General features: G+C 39.4%; 1 protein-coding gene across 3 annotated transcripts; it reads right to left on the reverse strand.

Annotated features, from left to right (window-relative positions):
* Positions 1-2,618: 2,618 nt before the first annotated feature.
* On the reverse strand, positions 2,619-20,047 carry lipea (lipase, hormone-sensitive a). Of its 3 annotated transcripts, none has more exons than XM_082520607.1 (11): positions 19,942-20,047; positions 14,937-15,184; positions 12,785-13,069; positions 12,190-12,280; positions 10,786-10,931; positions 10,508-10,693; positions 9,965-10,114; positions 9,659-9,803; positions 8,926-9,153; positions 6,189-6,568; positions 2,619-3,725 (listed from the first exon to the last, which is right to left on the reverse strand). In XM_082520607.1, exons 1-11 carry the CDS (start codon positions 19,949-19,951, stop codon positions 3,498-3,500), a joined length of 2,097 nt encoding a protein of 698 aa, XP_082376733.1. In that variant the 5' UTR covers positions 19,952-20,047; the 3' UTR covers positions 2,619-3,497. The 3 variants fall into 3 exon arrangements, with proteins under 3 accessions (XP_082376733.1, XP_082376735.1, XP_082376734.1); XM_082520609.1 differs by lacking the exon at positions 19,942-20,047 and adding an exon at positions 17,858-18,020; XM_082520608.1 differs by lacking the exon at positions 19,942-20,047 and adding an exon at positions 15,725-15,826.
* Positions 20,048-20,487: the final 440 nt, after the last annotated feature.

Consider the following 20,487-nt stretch of genomic DNA (forward strand, 5'->3'; position numbering starts at 1 on the left):
TTTCACCTCTCATCCAAGAAGCTTCTTCAGTTCTAAGGGTCAATGGTGGGGAGTCCCAGATTTAAACCCAGTGGGAGTTTCCCCCCAAAGAGGGACAAAGAACCCCCTGATGATCCTCTACCTAATCACATGAGCCAAGGTGTGAAAGCGGGTGTGGTTCCCAATCAGCCAGGGTTTCGGGTGAGCTCATTGTGAAACCTGGCCCCACCCTATCATGTGATTTCCCAAGGTCAGATGGCCCAGGATGTGAGTGAGTGTTAAGGCGTCTGGGAGCAAAAAAGTGGAGCAAATTAAAAATCTCATTGTGGGGCAAAATAAATATTGTAAAAATGATTATAGCTCCCCAATTCAACTACGTATCATGTTACCAAATGTGATACTGCCTGTTTTCTTCAAACAGAATGAAAACTTAATTAAGCAGTTTCTGTGGGATGGGAAAAGGGCAAGAATCAAGCTAAGTAAATTATATGGCCCTAGAGAGAAGGGCGGCTTAAGTTTACCCGATCCAAGACTATATTCAATCTCATTCGAGGTGGCAAAATTGGTTAATTACTGGGGAAAAAAAATCAAGCTGGACAGGAATGGCTGAGTATAGAGTCTGAGATTTATACCCATTATGACCCAAAATGTATGCTGTCTCAAAGCCGCACTTCAACAAACGCAATTTTGCTTCACTCTAGCCAGGTATGGCTGAATATAGAATTCTTAAAATATCACCTCATGTGCAGTTTTACTCATCGCTTTGGAACAATCCAGCTGTTCGTATAGGGGGGAGAAAATGGTGTTTTGGAAATTGTGGCAGTCTCATGGCATAAAGGTTATTAGTGACTCATTTAAAGATGGGGAATTTATGTCCTATATAGATCTTGTCCAAACATACAAATTGGAAGGGAAGGAACGTCTTTGGAGATATTTGCAAATTAGATATTGTGTGATGTCCAAGTTCAGAAGGGGACATGGAAATCTTGTTCTAAATTTTATAAATATTCCTCGGGAGCGCCACACAGCATAATGCTTTTATAAGTTGGTAAACGATAATAGAAGTGGGTGTTCGAATATTAAAACTTTGTGGCAGAAAGATTTAAATGCACCAATTCCAAACATAAAATGGATGGGAATTTTGGTAGAAAATGGGATTTATGTTAAGGAGGCGAGGAGACAAAGATAAAATTTGGGACTACTTTTGGAGCTATCTGAAGCACACAGGAAATCACGACCATAATACCATAATCTAAAGGATTATTAACTGTGACTACCAGCCAATATGTTACTTTACTGTCATTTTTAGTTGCCCGTTTCTGTGTTTCTTCTTTCAGAACCTACTGTAAGTTAGCTTCTCTTTCCTCCTTTTAAGGAGGGATGCACACCAGCAGTTTTCTTGGTTTCTCCCCCCCCTGCTCTTATACAGGTTTAAGTACCGTATATGTTTTCAAAAAACTTGCAAAATCAATAAAAACTTAAATGTAAAAAAATTATGAGGATGTGAGAGCCATGTTACATTCCCTCAGATTCACAGGTTATTCTGATAAGCTAAGGTGATGCACACTGTGACCTCTGGGTTCAGAATGTGTTTCACTTTTGTTGTCAGTAAAACCTGCCATGCAAGCTTATGTAAAACAGTAACACTAGAGAACACAGAAAACAGTACAAAGACCACATATTAAATGTTAATACTGAAAGGTCTTATTGTTTTCTTGATGGACAATAACTCAGGTATAATATTGTTTTTCTTTTTAAAGACTGGAAACGTTGACCCAGATAGATAAAGACACAGGCATATCCAAGATGTGTTTGAATCACACAGTGACTGCTGACTCCTGTTCCTCAGACTTACTGGTGCTCTTGGTGACAATGGTATCCTAGATGCTTATTAAACTCTAAGAGCTGGCTCAACAGGTTTGATCCCAGTGACGTTGCTGCTGATGGTGGAACTGTATCGCCATGTGAGGCTTTCAATGGGAACAGGAATTATAAACTTCTCGTGGACATTTTTGTAATTGATGTGACACATCAACGCCCTCACTCAAGGACAACGAGGCAAACGTAGAAAGAGTGGACACACAAATTCCTTTTCTAATAGAGCTAGATGGTTGTGTTTAAATCAGTTTTGACTTATTTATAGCACTGATGACTCTGCCATCATTGATCGAGGTTTCCTTCAGAGTATTGCCAGCTGCTGTTGAGTGACATAAGCCAGGAAATGGACTGAGGTCTGCACTTGTAGCAGACAAACATTTTTATCTTAACATTAAAGCTGAGCGCAGCTATTTAGCTGACAGAGTCCGATTAGAGGACGCAGACAGATAAAGGGGAGAAAAAACTGCAAGAATGAAGGAAATGACTGGCAACAGAGCAATCCGTATGAAGGCTGTGATCCTACAGTTGCACACACTTGAAAATTTGAAAACGAGAAAAGCCATCAGTGTGTTAAAAACTAAAGCGTTTATTTCACCATTTACTGCCACCAACATAAACATTGAATTTAAACTAATCAAAAGCAAGTTTACTTCCTGTCAACATCTGTGACACCTAACATTGAAGAAGGACAGGTAATGCTCAGATTCACTAATCTGAGTTATCACCATGCACCTCATTAAAAAAAATGCAAATGCAAAAACTTCAGAGTGTAGTTTTATTCAACAGTTGTGAAAGAATAACAACATGATAAAACAGTTAATTTACACCTTATAAAGTTACTTTCACGCTGGTACCAGATACTGCTGGTAAATACAAGGTGATGGCCTTTTTAATGGTAAGTAAACATGTAACAAACTGTAAAAAAAAGAAACAACAAAAAACCCAACAACCCAAAACAGATGACACACCTTATCCAAATAACAATAATAATGATAATAACAATAATAATGATAATAATAATAATAATGATAATAACAATAATAATGATAATAATAATAATAATAATAATACTACTACTGTGCATCTGGAAGGTGATTCCTATACAAGTAAACCATTAACACCGGTCAGTTTGACGTAGGCATTGTGAAATAAAGTGTTTCTAACATAGATCGTATATGTTTAGACAGCTTTGAATTTTAGGCACAGCAGCTTACTGACTTCAGAAATCTTCCATCAGGTGATAAATTACTACAAGAGCTGGTTATTGTGATTTTCTGAGTAAAATTTCTGTCAGTCTGTGATACTCTGAATGTTCAACAGATTGTAAACATGTAAATCCTGGTAGAAAAATACTTCATAACTATGTTTTTTGTCGTTATTATTATTATTAGGATCCTATTAAAGCTGGTTGTAAGAAGTTTTCAGTGGTTCTCTTGAACGCGACTACCTACAGAAAACGCTGTGCGGGGTTAAAGTGCAGAACGACAAAGCTTCCTCCACTTTGTGCTTGTAATTCCTCCTCATTTGTTTCTTTTTCACTTTTCTGTCAGATCTTTCTCTCTCTTTTTTTCTTTATTTAGAAGTCCCAAGAATATTGGATCAGTCATCCCGATAAGTTGGCACTCTTAACACATGTTTAATTAAGTCTCTTCCACAAGATCGTGCGGTGGGTTTTCTTGCTCAAAAACCTCCCTTATTCGTGCTACGCAGACTTCTGCAGCCACATCCGTCTCCTTGGAGAGCTGGTACAGGCTGAGGAAGCCATGTGGGAGGTCCTTCGCCACTGTCAGACTCACAGGTTGGCCCATGTCTCGAAGCTTCTTGGCAAACATCACAGAGTCGTCCAGCAGGGCATCGAGAGCAGAGGCCTGCGTGGGAGGAAGAGTCAATTCAAATTCTGCTGTGAGTAATAGACTGCAGTTCAACTCACACTGGACTTTATGAGGAGAAATCAAGTAAGCTAAATGTTAAAAGTGCCTTTTGTATCTAGTACATTTTCTAGAGCATCTGTCCCGTTGAGCCACTGTGTGACTCAGCTACCAATGATCTGTGAGTGCTACATATTGTCTCAAATGACAATCTCGAAGCACATGTGATTGGACCTCTGCCTGTGGTCAAATTTTCTCCTCGTTCCTCTCACAAAACTTTTCTTTTACCCTTTCTAAATGTATCTAAATGTGTTCCATGTGCCTCCCTGTTCTGCAGCCTTTTGAGCCAGCCACAGCAATAAAGTTGCTTTAGAAACACTCTCTTGTTATGTCTTTCTGCTGGAGTCATAATCAATGTTTTTCTATTCCACCTATTTTTTTCTGTTCAGGCGAGAGATCTGGGGCTCATCCCAACTGTCATAGGACAGAGACAGGGTACACAATAGACAGTCTGTCAAAAGACTAACACAATAGCCCTTTTCCAGTGGTACCTACTCAGTTCGGCTCAACTCAGTTTTTAGGGTTTTCCAATAAGTGATAGTACTTGGTAACAGGTACTTTTTAAGTACCTGCTCAACCGGGATTTCAAATGAGCGAAGTTGATCTGAAAAGGTGACGTCAATGGACTGCATGCCACTGATTGTCCAATCAATGGCATCACTCAATGAGTCATGAGAGCAACTCCTTCACAAAAAAACAAAACCAGCATTTCGAAGACCAGAATAAAAACGAACAATGTGGCTCATACGTAAGACAAAAAGCAATACACAGAGCAGTAGGTACAGTGGCTTGCAAAAGTATTCGGCCCCCTTGAACTTTCCCACATTTTGTCACATTACAGCCACAAACATGAATCAATTTTATTGGAATTCCACGTGAAAGACCAACACAAAGTGGTGCACACGTGAGAAGTGGAACGAAAATCATACATGATTCCAAACATTTTTGTTTTTACAAATAAATAACTGCAAAGTGGGGTGTGCGTAATTATTCAGCCCCCTTTGGTATGAGTGCAGTCAGTTGCCCATAGACATGCCTGATGAGTGCTAATGACTAAATGTGCACCTGTGTGTGATCTAATGTCAGTACAAATACAGCTGCTCTGTGACGGCCTCAGAGGTTGTCTAAGAGAATATTGGGAGCGACAACACCATGAAGTCCAAAGAACACACCAGACAGGTCAGGGATAAAGTTATTGAGAAATTTAAAGCAGGTTTAGGCTACAAAAAGATTTCCCAAGCCTTGAACATCCCACGGAGCACTGTTCAAGCAATCATTCAGAAATGGAAGGAGTATGGCACAACTGTAAACCTACCAAGACAAGGCCGTCCACCTAAACTCACAGGCCGAACAAGGAGAGCGCTGATCAGAAATGCAGCCAAGAGGCCCATGGTGACTCTGGACGAGCTGCAGAGATCTACAGCTCAGGTGGGGGATTCTGTCCATAGGACAACTATTAGTCATGCACTGCACAAAGTTGGCCTTTATGGAAGAGTGGCAAGAAGAAAGCCATTGTTAACAGAAAACCATAAGAAGTCCTGTTTTCAGTTTGCCACAAGCCATGTGGTCCATCTAATCTGACTGAGCTGGAGCCGTTTTGCAAAGAAGAATGGGCAAGGATTTCAGTCTCTAAATGTGCAAAGCTGGTAGAGACAAACCCTAAAAGACTGGCAGCTGTAATTGCAGCAAAAGGTGGTTCTACAAAGTATTGACTCAGGGGGGCTGATTAATTACGCACACCCAACTTTGCAGTTATTTATTTGTAAAAAATGTTTGGAATCATGTATGATTTTCGTTCCACTTCTCACGTGTGCACCACTTTGTGTTGGTCTTTCAAGTGGAATTCCAATAAAATTGCTGTAATGTGACAAAGTTCAAGGGGGCCAAATACTTCTGCAAGCCACTGTATACCATATCGTCTCGATGTCCTCCATTGTCACTTGTTGTTTGTGTCAGACACAGATGACATCACAGGACTTTTCTCAAGTTGAGTCAAGGCGAGCAGAGAAGGCACTAGTGGAAAAGAGGCAACAGACCCGCTCATCGATCTAACCCCATGCATGGAGAACCAGTCAAGAAGGCCACCGCTAGTAAGCAGTGACTGAACTTCAAAATAAAAGTGTGGGGATTGTTGTTATCCACTGGTTAGAGTGATAATTAAGTAAAGAAAAACATTAGTTTCAAATATACTTTGGGCAGCCTTTAGTATACATGGGCGAATATATGTATACACCCATGTATACTGGATGTCTATGAGTGTGAAGCCCATGGGCAAAACTGATCAACTAAAGAAAAAGACAGAGGTGTCTATTGTGTGACAACAAATCGAGTTTTATGGCTAGAAATTCCAAAAGTTGCCCAAATCCTAATCTAAACATGAACTCTTTCCATCTCCTTTCTTACCACTATGTGCACAGGTGGCAGGCCTTTCAGCATGCTGTTGGGAGCCAGCAGGGGTGACACAAATGGATTCTTTATAACTGGACAGGATGTTGGGTTAACCATAGCAAGAGACTCAGAGCGCAGAGGCTCAAAGCCTTGTGGGTAACAAAGCTGAGCTCCAGAGTTGGGTACGGAAGCTTGGTTGGACATGTGGGTTTCAGTCTGTCTCTGTGAAGACAAGCGGGAGAGCGAGCGACCTGAAGTCCGCCTTGGGTCCAGAAAGGACTGGATCCAGTTAGAGGCACCCTGAGTGAGATCACTGAGCAGCATGGCCGTGTCTCTACTCAGGAGCCTCAGAGTGCTGCTCCCCATTGCAGGCTGCACCGTCTGGTAGTCTATACCTGAGAGGATACCAACGTTTAGTCAGCAGAGGAAACAGCAACCATAAAGTAAAACAAACAACAAAAACAAAAAACCCACACACGAGTCTGGCACACACTTGTGAATTATTAGAGAATATCCACTGAACTACAAATCAGCAGATATGCCCAATACCTAAGAGTTTTACAAGTACTTTTTAAGGTACTTTAAAAAGAGGGTGTTCTATTGCTTATACATGAGAAGAATTTGTCACATATGAACAGAGGCTTTCTGTATCCAGCTCAATCCCACAGTCCAAAAACATGCTATTAGTGATTTTAAAGTGGCCATGGATGAAAGGTAGATAGAGGGTTTGACTGTGTAACTATACAGAGCACTGTATGGTTATAAGAGGGTTGTATTTCAAAGTCTTTTCAGCAGTTAGTAAGTTGTACTTGAGAAAAACAACTGAAAAAACAGCTTCAGAAGCACTTGGTATTAAATCCACCGAACATCTATTGAATAACTCTTGGATTATCTTTGACAGAGACCTTCTGCTTCAGTCTCAAATATAACTGATGATCGTGAACAGTTGTATCACAACTACTACCCAACTACAACTTTGAGACTTTATTCCAGTAAGTCTTCTCATTTTCACCTTGATTTAAATCTAGATGTACTATTGTCTGTATACCAATAGAGTCTTGGGGGATTACAACACTCAGTCTTTTTTTGACCCTGAAACACTTCTTGGGTGCAGCTGGGTGCAAGAAGACAAACGCAACAAGTGCCATCGTTAAAAAAACAACAACTCAGGAACCTAAAAGAAACCAGATGAAGAACAGCAAAACAAATGTAAGATATGTGAAATATGAGCATTAATGGATTGGTGAGGCTGTGCTGGCTTTATCTTTTGGCTTATTACGCCAGTAATGAAGTCAGAGAATGAGAGGCAGTGGTGGAGTGAGCCAAAAAATAAATAAAGAGAGGGAGCAGTGTCAGTAAAAACAAAGCGGTGAATCATAAAAATAATGCGTTATTTTCAGACTGTTTTACAGCAGTTACATTCCAGAGCGCTAATAAACACACCCAGATCTCTGCTGCTCATAACTGACGAGCAGGCTTCATCACGTCTGCTGCGGCTCCTTTGTGTGTATCAACCGTCACATTGACATTCAGCTCTAAAATGCATTGAGACAGCCAGGATGTAATCTGCTCTGTACGTTTTTAATAATAGATTCTGTGATTCGTCTCTACGCCGGCTGACTAATTTGCCTATACAAGCCTTCAAATTTGAGCCAAAATGATCTTTTTAAAAGTTAATTATCTGGAAATGATCAGAAAGCAGATCAAACTTCCAGAGTACCAGTGCTGGTTTTTGTTACTCTGCATCACAGACATTAAATTGGTGCAGGGCTGCTAGTATATCCCATGATATTGATGCTTATAGAAAAAAAATGTGCTTTTGGCTTTAGATTGTGACACTTGGATTAAGTGTAAAATTGTTTGGTTCCAGTTTTTAACAGAGCTTAAGGTTGTTTATTAAGTAGGTATATCCTGAATCTATGACGGCTACAACTTACATGAGGATGTAACTTGTAAATATATTTACAGATATTAAGGAAAATGTTTGCATGGCTTCATTAAATATACCAAATTATACCCAGTCTGCCAGCAGACTCAGCTCAACTCAGTTCTCTTTATATAGTGCCATATTACAGCAACAGTTACCTCAAGGCGCTTTACATTGTTTTTGTAGGCTAAACCCCAACAATAATACAGAGAAAACAGCGAAAACCCAACAATCAGATGTCCCCTATGAGCAAGCGCTTTGGCGACACTGGAAAGGAAAAACTCCCTTTTAACAGGAAGAAACCTCTGGCAGAATGAGGCTCAGGGAGGGGCGGCCATTGTTGAAATTATGTCATTATTTCCCGGTTTAAAAATGGTTGTGGTATGACAGCAAAAGCAGAACCACATATAGTACAGGTCCACTCAGACAAAGCATGAAACACTTATATTATTAGAATGATGGTGATAAATACATGTCTTTGTTTTTGGTAATTAACAACAAGTGAACAACAGGTCACATGACTGAAACCTTCCAGTTTTTGCTTTGGCAGTTATGCGTGGCTGACAACAGGAAGACATCTAGGCGGTGCAATGAAGATTAAATCGAAGGTAGGCACGGATTTTGTTTTTAGTACATGCTTAATTAGAAGTTTGACAGGGCAGACAAATCGTAAGTTTTTCCTCCCGCATTTGACGGTTTATACATAAATCCTCTTAATATTCCGTGTTCTTGTCAGGTGGCACCTGGATGTACTTGTGTTAAATGATCTGTAAAACAACACACCTGATCTCCATGCAGGCACACACGCCCTGCACACACACATACCTGCATAAGCATTAATGCACTTGGTGAGTACACCTAGAGGCAACAGCGGGTCAATGAGAGTGAGCAGGCGGGAGGGTGAAGCATCGGTGGTGAGCAAAGTGGCGGGGTAGGCGGCCATAATGCCATCAGGGATTCGGATGCCGGTGGATATGGCCTTCATGGACACGGTGATGCAGAGATTCCCTCCAGCACTGTCGCCTGCCAGACAAACTCGCTCTGCAGTGGAGCCTGACAATAAAAACAAAAATAATTCCCACAATAATTCTTTGGGGCCATGGCTGCAGATTCAGATGTGCTGTTGTGATATTTTTAAACTGTAAAAATACTTCCTGCCATGATTTTGTCAATCTAGTGCTCAATCTACTACTTGCAGTAAATGCAGTCATTTATGTGTGGTGTACTGTTGTGTACTTTTTTTAACTTAAGATATCTCAGACTATTTATCATCTGTTTTTAAATTAATCTCTCATGAGAAAAAATTAAACAAGAGAAAATTCCTAAAGTATAAAAAGTAGAGAGTGGGGTAAAGGATGATTTTATGGCTTTCTTGGCTTTGGGGTTCATGAACAGTTTCAAAAATTCTCAGAAAAACTTATAAGAAAGACGAAATTTGAAAAAAATAGGTCATTATGGACTGGTTTTACTGGTTTGCCCCACTTTAAATCAAATTAGGCAACATGTGGTCCATGAATTACAATGAGTTTAGCTTTACAGTAAGATAACACACACTGACCCAGCAGGTGACAGTTATTCAGTGCCCAGCAGTAGGCGTAAAAACATTCCTCTAGAGCTCTGGGAAAGGGTGCTTCAGGTGACAGAGAGTAGTCGACGGAGAGGACCGGGACATTCAGCTCCTTCGACCAGCTGCGAAGATAGTTCTGCAACACGAGTGGGTTAAAAGGCATGCGATTAATTTATTTTCACAGGAATGCAAGATCTAATGCTACCTGTTACTATTATTATCATTGGAATTTGAGTAGAATTAATCAGAACAGCTATGACAGATAAAAAAGAAAAAAGTCTGTCTTCTGTTTTGTACCTCGTGAGACTTCGAAGTCTGGGCCACAAAGCCCCCTCCATGGAAGTGGATGAGCAGCCAGGGGGAGCGAGGCTGTTTCTGTACCCAGGGCAGATGGGTGGAGATGGGGGGAGGCTTAGCACGGGACAAAACTAGAAGCTCTTCACTGTCCTGTAAAGTGAAAGGATGAGATCATAAAATAAAGTAAACAAAGCAATCAAGTCTTTTAACAGAAGTCATCTTTCAGCATGTGTACAACCACATTTTTGCAGCTCTCTAATGAAAACCTTGAATATTTCCCCTGTGCTCATTTTTCATTTCCCATCCATAAGCAAATTTTACTGGTTACTAAAATAGCTCTACTAGTTTTATCCAATCTCAAAAACACATAATACAAAAAATACAGAATTTATTTACTGCGCTTATTCTGTAAAAAGTCTGATCCTCACCATATTGGTCAGTCGTGTCAACAACTGTATTTACATATTATAGTCTTTTAAATGCCTTCTCTACATAAAATGTATTTTTTCTTCTTCTTCTACTCTACGAGTTGTTGACCTTAACCTGTCCTTCTCGGAGTTCATAGGAGATCAGACGCATGTGGACTGGCCCGGGGCCCCAGTGAGCTATTGGAGGTGACACGGTGACAGAGAGCCTGGGGTCGGAGGCCAGAGGAAGGCGTAGAGTGACTGGAGGCACGGTCATGGTGAAGTTTACTTGCACTTGTTTGGAGGCTATTCTGTTGAAGCCCTGAAAAGAGTAAGAAATGGAAGAAATTTCAAATGCTGAAGATAACTTTAGGTAAAAGACAAGCAAAAGAAGGAGTCTGTGATTCTGCCTACTGTTAATAGGCCGGACTCTGTGAGGTTCCAGAAGGACTTCCAGAACTGCATGTCCAGATTCTGGGTAATGCGCTCAAACTCAGCGCCCCGGAGCTCTGGATCAATAACATACTTCCCTGATGTGAGGAGAGACAAGGCTGCTGTTCCTAAAGGAGGACAGATACTTATTTTAAAGATGGTTAAAGGTAGGGCTGCTCGATTATGGCAAAAATGATAATCACGATTATTTTCACTGAAATTGAGATCACGATTATTTGACGATATTTATTTAACCCTTTAAGACCTACCATAGAACCAAGTCCACCAGAGCTTATATTATTTTTTTTTTTACATGCTGTAGTGCCATTTGTGGGAGCATTTCAAGTTGCTATACATCAATACAACTGTTATAGCCCATATTTTAATAATATGTATGCATTAAGTCCATAGTAATTACATAAATTGCAAAAAAGTGCAATAAACTACAAAAAAAATTGAAAATCGTTTTTGTTTTGTTTACATATATTTCTACTTGGAGAAATTTAAGAGGTTTATCCCTCAAAACTTTAAATACAATAAAGTTGCAAAAAAATAGTTTCCCACCACAGGAAATTTATTTTGAGTGTCTTCATAGTTTTATTTTGGAGATACAGCAATTTTTATATACTGCAGGAAAAACAAAAAACAATCCTATGATGCAAATTTGCAAAGAAAACAGCATGTGCATCATTTCACTGTGGGAAGTGTTACGAACAGCTGATAGGAACGGCAAAGCGTGTTTCTGGAATATTATGCTTTTGTTCCTGCAAGCGCTTTTTATGCAATTTTTGCAAAGCTATATGTGGAACGAAACCGTGACCGAGGACAAGCTGATGGCATCAGATGTAAGTACAACTCCTCCGGTTTCATATGCAAAACAAATTATTGCGCTAGCTTACACGGTTCAGATTCTACAGGGATTTAAAAATAGTTACGCAAAACGGAGCGTGCAGCTCTGACCGGCTTTAAAGGGTTAACAATAACTTTAAAAAAATAATATAAAATAGTGTGCAACACCACTGAAGGTTTTTTTTTTTTTAAACTCTCTTTTCAACCAACGGCAGTCACTCTCCTCTCCAAATAACTTCTGCTTAGCTTTCCGAGCTTCCCTCGGGTCCTCTTAATCAGCGGTCTCCAACCTTTTTTGCGCCACGGACTGGTTTATGCCCGACAATATTTTCACAGACGGCCTTTAAGGTGTCGCGGATAAATGAGGGAGGGGCTAATAATCGGCTCAGTCATTTTTAATGATCGTTGAAAGCCCAGATCGTAATCGTGATTAAAATTCGATTAATTGAGCAGCCCTAGTTAAAGGTAAAAATGCCCATTCAGAAGAAGGAAATGTAACTTTTGACAACATCCTAAATAAAATAAAAAAAACCTCACCTAAGCCTGACTGTTGTTTACCATAGGTTTCTCCATATGAAACCATACTTATGACAACAGTCTGCAGGAACGGGCGAATGGAAGGGGAGTACTGTGAAACAAAATAAGAGGGGCATTTAATAAATACATTCAAAAGACAGGGCTCTTACTTATTTTTAAGTATTAATTACCACCACAAAACATAAGAGACTTGTGTGAAAGACCTAGGGATCGGTTCACCCTGCCTGGGACAGGGTTACCAGGGGCTCGCCCTGGAACCAGGCCCAGGAGCATCTGGTGGTTTGGCCTTAGTTCATGGGGCCCAGTGTAAACTTGCCTAATCTGCATATAGTAAGCGTAATGAGCCTATATTACAGTACTTAATGATAGTCTGTGAAGCCTTTGCTTTTATTTCTAAATAATAAAAATAAATGTAATTTAAGCTGCCAGAAATTAAATCGCAGTTAAAATCCTTGTCATGTTTTTATTAGGGGAAAAGTCTAAAACCTACTGCAGGGCTGCAGGTGGCAGAATTGACAAATCAAACCAACAAAAAAAAAATATATATAATAAAACAATAAAGTTGATTACAAATATGTCTCCACTGTTAGCTGACCTGAAAGCCCAGACAGCGGCCGTAGAAACACGCTTTGTGCATGGAGGAGTACTCCTGCACAAAGCTGCGGCTCAGGTCCTTGTCCTGCAGGGAGTACAGCTGGCCGCAGTCGTTGTCGTTGATCAGCTGCTGGGCGAGATGGAGAAGAGCTCGGAGCTGGCAAAGGGCGCTGCAGTACGCCTCCATCTCAGACGTGTTGTGGTCAACCCTGAAGAAGGGGTTGCTGTAACTGGAGGCAATGTAACGGGCTTTGTGGATGATGTGCAAAAGGCAAGCCTCCAAGACCTGAAAGAAACAACAGGATGAGAGGTTGGAAGGCATACATGAAATGCACATGTTTATTATGGCTTTTCATGAAATATAGTTAATTTTAAAAAAGGCTCTCATGCAGCCCAATCACACACTGAGATGATGGGCTTTTTATATCTGTAGTGATTATTATAACATTTATGATGTGCTCCAAAACCTATGAAAATTTAAGATTGTTTTAATCTTGGTTCAATCTTGGTACCTACTATATAAACTTAAGGAAGAACTACATTTCACAGTAGTGTAACCACCAAACCTTAAACCACACAGGAAGTCAACCATTTTTAAACCATTAAAGAATTTTGTGGTTGTTTTCCAATTTGCAGAGTTTGTACTTTAACCCTTTAAAGCCGGTTGGAGCGGGCACGCTCTGTTTTGCGTAACTATTTTTAAAACCCTGTAGAACTGGAACCGCGTAAGCTAGCGCAATAATTTTTTTGCATATAAAACCGGAGGAGTTGTACTTACATCTTATGCCATCAGCTTGTCCTAGGTCACGTTTTCCTTCCACATAAAGCTTTGCAAAAATTGCATAAAAAGCGCTTGCAGGAACAAAAACATAATATTCCAGAAACAGGCTTTGCCGATCCAATCAGCTGTTAATAACACTTCCTACATTGACGTCAGCGCGAACTATCGCATGTCCGCCATTACCTGCCCGTAACCGGAAGTGACGTCATTTTCACAGAAAATTTAGTTTTTTTATTTATAGGCCTTATAAGCCTATACTGGTGTTTTTAAAAGTCATGTTAGACTTCATGCTTTTCTGAATAGTTTCTGGGATGCCTAGAACTCAAATTGAACTGCTTTAAATCGTTTATTTTGATGCACATGCTGTTTTCTTTGCAAATTTGCATTATAGGATTTATTTTAGTTTCTTCTGCAGTAAATAAAAATTGGTGTATCTCAAAAATAAAATTATGAAGACACTCAAAATAAATTTCCTGTTGTTGTAAACTATTTTTTTGCAACTTTTTTGTATTTAAAGTTTTGAGGGATAAGCCTCTTAAATTTCTCGAAGTAGAAATATATGTAAAAAAAACAAAAACGATTTTCAATTATTTTGTAGTTTATTGCACTTTTTTGCAATTTATGTAGTTACTATGGACTTAATGCATACATATTATTAAAATTTGGGCTATAACAGTTGTATTGATGTATAGCAACTTGAAATATTCCCTAAAATGGCTCCACAGCATGTAAAAATATAAAGTAAGCTCTGGCGGACTTGGTTCTATGGTAGGTCTTAAAGGGTTAACTCACTGCAGACAATTAATCAGACTGATATCATATTTTGTCAGTCTTCTACAGACTTTTGCATTACTTAGTTTGTTTGTTAATTGTTAATTTGTTTTATTCCTATGCACAATGTCTACTATTTCTCATGCTTTAGGAGTGTCTGTATAACTCAAGATATCAACAGATTTTTTTTAAATTTAAGGTTTACACATAAAAAAGATCTCCTGAACTGAATTGATATTTTTATATTGTTGCTGAATTTCTATAAACTTGAAAAAAAAAAAAACTCAAATGAAAAACCTAAATGGAAAAATATGTTAACTCAGCAAAAACAATAAGGTCCAACCCTCCCATTATCCTGAACTCGATAAGCAGAAGAAAATGGATAAATAGATCAATAAAAATGAGTGAATCTGTACTTGAATCATGTGAACCCCACACTTCTAATATTTGCAGAAATACAAATATTAAAATGTTGTTGTTGTTAAAATGCAATAACCTACAATCTAATAAACAGATTTTTTTCTAATGATTTAAACCAAAGATGTGAAAAACCAAACACACTGTTAGTCACATAACACACACGGTCCAGCCACCGTCATACCTTGACCAGCGTGCGGTAGCCATTCCCGGGTGTTTGTGCATCAAAGTCATAATGGTGATAGACGGCGGTGAAGCTGGTTACTACAGGCTCCAGGGCTCGACCATGTTCCTGAATCTGTTTCACACAAGTGACCAGACGCTCAACAGCAGTGTCGTGTGGCAAACGAGAAGGCCCACAAAAAACAGAGATGTTGTCTTGGCACACTTTCTCCAAGGTTGCAAACACAACCTCGTAATCCATTTCTGGGGCTGTGAAGGAAAGAGAGAGAAAGAAGAAGAGACCGCCGAGTGAAACTTGTCATTCATTTGAAGCTCTCTGTGTCGATACAGCAAACCTCTGATGTGCGCTTTATACATCTAAATAAAAGACTTAGGGGAAGCCCAAAGATCGCAGTGATCTCATTGCCAGTGATTACACTGTATTATCTGTTCAAGGGTTGAAGTTCAACTGACCTCATGAGAGCAGCTGACTGTTATGCAATAAAGAGCAATAAAGATAAGGAGAAAACGTGGCAGTCACAAAATAATAAACAAATCTGTGGAAGACTTCTGTAATGGCAAAGATGGTGCATCTCCAAATGAAAATGAAATGAATTCACGCCCTTTATTATAATATAACTGGGAAGGTATCCAGTAGTGTACTGGCCATTGGGTCTGTGCTGCATCATATTGTCAGCAATTAATCTTGAAAAAAATGTTTAAGTAATATAACAATGTCACGTTGCAACATCTTTGCTGTAACAACACTATTTACCTTCCCTGACAACGACACATTGCATGATGTCTTACATTTGATGATTTAGCTGTGGGTCGGGGAACTCCAGGGCTCAAGGTCCGGTGTCCTCCAGGTTTTAAATGTGTCCTTGATCCAATACAGCCGATTTAAATGGCTAAATTACGTTCACAACACGTTATGAAGTCCTCCAGAGATCTGGTAATGAACTAATCATTTGATTCAGGTGTGTTGACGCAGGGTGAAATCTAAAACCTGCAGGACACCAGACCTTGAGGCTTGGAGTTCAACAACCTCCAACACAGAACTTTGCAAAACATGAAACAAAAAACAAACTTCCAACTAAAAAAGGAAACAAACTACATACACAGGGTTACCCAAAGTGTCGTGGGATTGTCCACCATGGATGCACCAATTCGATTTGGATCTGATACCCATTCAATCCCGACTAACAAAAGCTGGATCGGCTGTCAGTGGTAAAGAGCTGATCTATGGGCCCATCTGTTCACCCGTTATGTTTGCTGTAGCACTTGTTGGAATGCTTTTAATTTTTTATTAGGATTATTTCAATTTAACAGTCATGTGTCATAAAGCAGGAATAGAAACTGCTATCCTGCACTCCAGAATCAGCAGACTCTGATCAATTAAAGGAAAGTCAAACTAGATGTTTCTTTACACATAAAGAATTCTTCCCAGTCTCTTCCCACAGTGAGGAATAGTTTTTTAATTCAACACTGGTGTCTAATTGGCACCCTATATTGAATTAAAACTGGAAAAAGTTGAATTAATGCGTTCCTAAATATCACACAACACAGGAGAGGACATTCACCCACTAAAGATCATATTGCATATGATGATTAATAAAAAGAGCAGTCACAGTTTAACATGCATCGTCGTGCTACATTAAAAGCCATTGTGGAAATGATCATGGAGACAATGGACCAGTGTGTGTGGTGTGGCTTTACTAAAAAAAGAAAAGTAAAATCTTTCATGTCAGCAGCAGCTGTCAGAGCGCAGAGCCTGCAGCGAAGAGTGAAATCGGGACACCGTGCCAAATGTGGAGATGCTCATAAACACTGAAAGCTTTGTCGCAGTTTTGACACATGGTCGATTGTGTTTTTCCATTTCTGGGCAGCACTCCGTGCCTTAGAGAGATGACCTTTAGGCTTCTCACAATATTTTAATGCTATAAGGGCTGCAGTGTGATGCACATCTGCCTGCAAAGCCCACTAAACAGCAGTTAGAAACAAGCTCGCACAGAGGAAAGGGCTGCAGCTATAGATTATAGTAATCAGCTATTCTATCGCTAATTGAGCAATAATAAATATTCAACAGAGTAAAATGAACTGCTGATTTTTGACATTGCAATATTTTTATTAGTTTCACTGCAATCCACATTTGTCAAAAAAAAACCTTACTGCTGTATTTGCGTGCCATATCAAAAACATATTTCTTAAGAAAATATTTTCTTAAATGCAAAATTAAATAATCTGAAGTATGGTGATATTAGATAAAAATAGGTATACATACTTACATTAACAGATGGAAAAATAAGAGTTCTGACATTATTATATCTTCAGGATGAAGTAGATTTGGTGTGTGTTGTCTGTGTGTTTACATGTGGTAGTGAATAAGTGAGTTTGCAAGCCTATAAATGAGCATGTGCAATGAAGAAAAGCGAGTACATCAGCATTCTCAGAACTGAGGCTTAACCTGCGGTTTGATGTAAAATTTCATGGTGCAGAAAAAGTTCTGATGGTGTAGATGCTGATAATGTTAATAATTGATGTTAATAATAATTCAGTGCCCAGCCTTACAGTGCCAGGTCAGTGGCCCATGCAAAACTTTACTGGTTTGCCTTTATTTTTAGATGTTTAAGTAGTTAGTTAACTACTGTGTGTGACTAGCCAAATAGTTGACTAACCGTTGCTACTGTCACTAGTCGGTACCAGATGTAATAGTCATTTAATCTAATTGTTTTATACATTAATTGATACACGATGCCAGTAAATAGTTGTGTCCCAATGTCATGCAACCATCTACTACCAGATGCATATGATGAGAAATGACATTAAATCTGTTAACCTCGGACTGATTTGTTGTTAACGCTATTATTGCTAGTTCTTTTACAGGTGAAAAAATTAGATCGCAGATAAACGTATCATGTATGCAGAGGAGTCTAGTCATACATCGAAAGGAGTCAGCTGAGGCCTTCTGGGTAAGCTGGTCCAACCGATGTATGCAGCGGCTGGCCTGGGAACACCTCGACGTTTCCCTTGATAAGCTGGAGGAGGTGGGTGGGGAGAGAGAATTCTCGGCTTCCCTGCTTAGGTTGCTGTCCCCATGACCCAACTTCAGATAAGCAGAAGAAAAAGGATGGATGACTTATCTTTTTGTTATTTTAGATTTGAACTTTCATTGAAGCGGTTGCCATGAATTTTCAAACAGCGTGCAAAAAACACGGCACAAAATCACCCTTTTTAGTCAGGGTTTATTCATTTTTCAGGTGGTAATTTGTCATGTTTTTAACAACCCATTAACATGTTTGCAGTAACATGTTTTTATATCATATTTAACATTAATTTAGTGTTTTTCTTCTTCACTGTCTGGACTACAATGTGCAATGTTTATAAAGCACCATGCAAGGTGCTGCACAGTTAAGCAACATGACTCGTTATTGAAGAATGGGATTAAAGGTTTAAATTGTCTTTGTTTAAAAGGCTTTGGACATAAAACAGTTCCCAAATTTGGCTTTATATCTGAGTGTAAATTTTAGTTTTAGCCTAGTTGGTTAGTCTGGATCAATAACATACTTGCTGATTCGCTGCAGGCCTACAGATAACAAAAACTCTGTTCACTTCCCTTTTCTGAGACTGTTCCCAATGTAAAGGTCAAAGTGAAATTTCAAAGAATCATTCAGCTCCACTGTTTCTTAGAAACACCAGTGGTAACTAGGACCCCAACCCCAAATAAACCTCAGTTCTTGGGAACATCATCAGGAAAGTTTATTCCTTATGGCTATACTTCGAAGATCTGTGTAAGTTCTTCGAAAACCCTACAAAAAGAGATCACTTGCACTTCTTTGCATTTTCTTTTTTTCTCCTGTTGAGCTTTTCAGAAGTCTGATCAGACGATTAATCTTATTTTGTGCTTTTAGACACTATTTAGCTGCAGCTCTTGATATTATTTGGCAACCACTGCCTTTCATATGCTGCAGATCCCTTTTCCCCTTCCTTCACAAACTTGAATGAAGCTGCTTTCATGTTAGCCTACTTATCCTCAGCACAGGGCCATCTATCTATGTTTGTCTGTGGAAAAACAACAAAAACTACCTCACAAAAGGGTGGTGCTTGTGGCTCACCATCCATGGCTCCTCACATATGAAACTGCAACTACTTTATCTTTTACATATACATATATTTTAATACTTGCTACTAGTTTATGTTGTCTAAAGGTAGGATTATTACTGCTCATTACTAAATGAGTCCGTTTTGTTTACATTTTAACAACTGGAGTTTAAAATGTAAACGAATATCAATGGACAACGCAATCAACACTTAGACCGAAACAACACCCTAAATTATAATTTCACTCTGCCGCTGGCCAGATGTGAAACGTGACTCACTGTTCCACCTGCAATGGTCCGGTTTTGTGATAATATTACAGTGATTCCGTGTTTCAGTTTCGAAGTTACATAACCAAAACTAAACTAAATGATCATTCATGGCAGCTTGGTGACATCTGTTTAACGATGAGTCCACGCCTCTTTCGACGTGAGCAAACTTGCTTCCCTGCTAAATCTCTTTATTTATCAAAACAAAAAGCCTGGCTTGTCACATGGCAACCCCTTTCAAACTAAACAGCTAACAGTAGCAAACACTTGTCAGCAACAGCGGTAGCAGGCTGCTCTGTCCGCTATCACTATCACTTGTCTTCCCGGACATTGGTTTCACATTTACAGTCTGTATCATTCCGCGTTTTAAACAGCAAACCGGATATCTTAAACGCTGAAAACGCGCCCACTGTCGAAGCTAACAACGAGCAACAGTTTGCTACCGGTGACAACTTCGCCCATAACGCGAAGTTTCGGGACTGTAAGCGCGTCCTCCTCCAATACTGCCAAATGCCACCGTTTACAAACAGATACAACCACCTAAAACGTCGCTAACGTTTGTTTAGCTGGATAACACTGTGCAGATGAGCCTAACACGACAGATGTTATGTTATGTGGGCGGTTATGTGACCTCGTTGTGTAGTAAATGCCTTCACTCACCTTCCCGCATCTTCTTCCTTGATCTTCTGACGATCTCTGTGAGCTCGCCCGCAGAATGCTGGGTAACGTCATGTGAGAAAAGCGCGTTCACGTGTCTACCATGACACCAGTTAGCATTATTATTAATCCACAGGTGGGATAAAAACAAGGATTGTCAATACTGAGCTGCATATTTTGATGCCATGGCAGCCATTATATTATATAATCTGATTTAAATCAAAGTTCTGATGACTAGGACATTTATTCACTATATATTAGTGACAGGACAGTCAGGACAAGCAAGGCAATTGGTGTCTTCCTTGACAAATTACAAAGTAAAGCAATCTCTGTTCTTTCATCTTAGAGGCCTCTACTACTACTATCAAGATAACTTGAGGATTAACCCTGGGTTGTCTTTACTAAAAAAGGTGGCTCACTTCTTATCGGGGTCCCAAAAAGGTTGATTCTGTTCATTTGGACATATCGTTTTTGTAATAGAGTGAATTGTTGCCCTCCAGTATTCAAGAATTTCACAACTAGCGACCAGGATTTTAAAAAAATTTCAGT

This window comes from Aulonocara stuartgranti, assembly GCF_965226115.1.
Source record: "Aulonocara stuartgranti genome assembly, chromosome: 22".
NCBI lineage: Eukaryota > Metazoa > Chordata > Actinopteri > Cichliformes > Cichlidae > Aulonocara > Aulonocara stuartgranti.

Coding starts and splice junctions, on each gene's coding strand:
- lipea (XM_082520607.1), bottom strand. Junction 10,932..12,189: donor TAAACAACAGTCAGGCTTAG/GTGAGGTTTTTT, acceptor GTCCTCCTTTAG/GAACAGCAGCCTTGTCTCTC. Junction 9,804..9,964: donor AGACTTCGAAGTCTCACGAG/GTACAAAACAGA, acceptor CTCGTGTTGCAG/AACTATCTTCGCAGCTGGTC.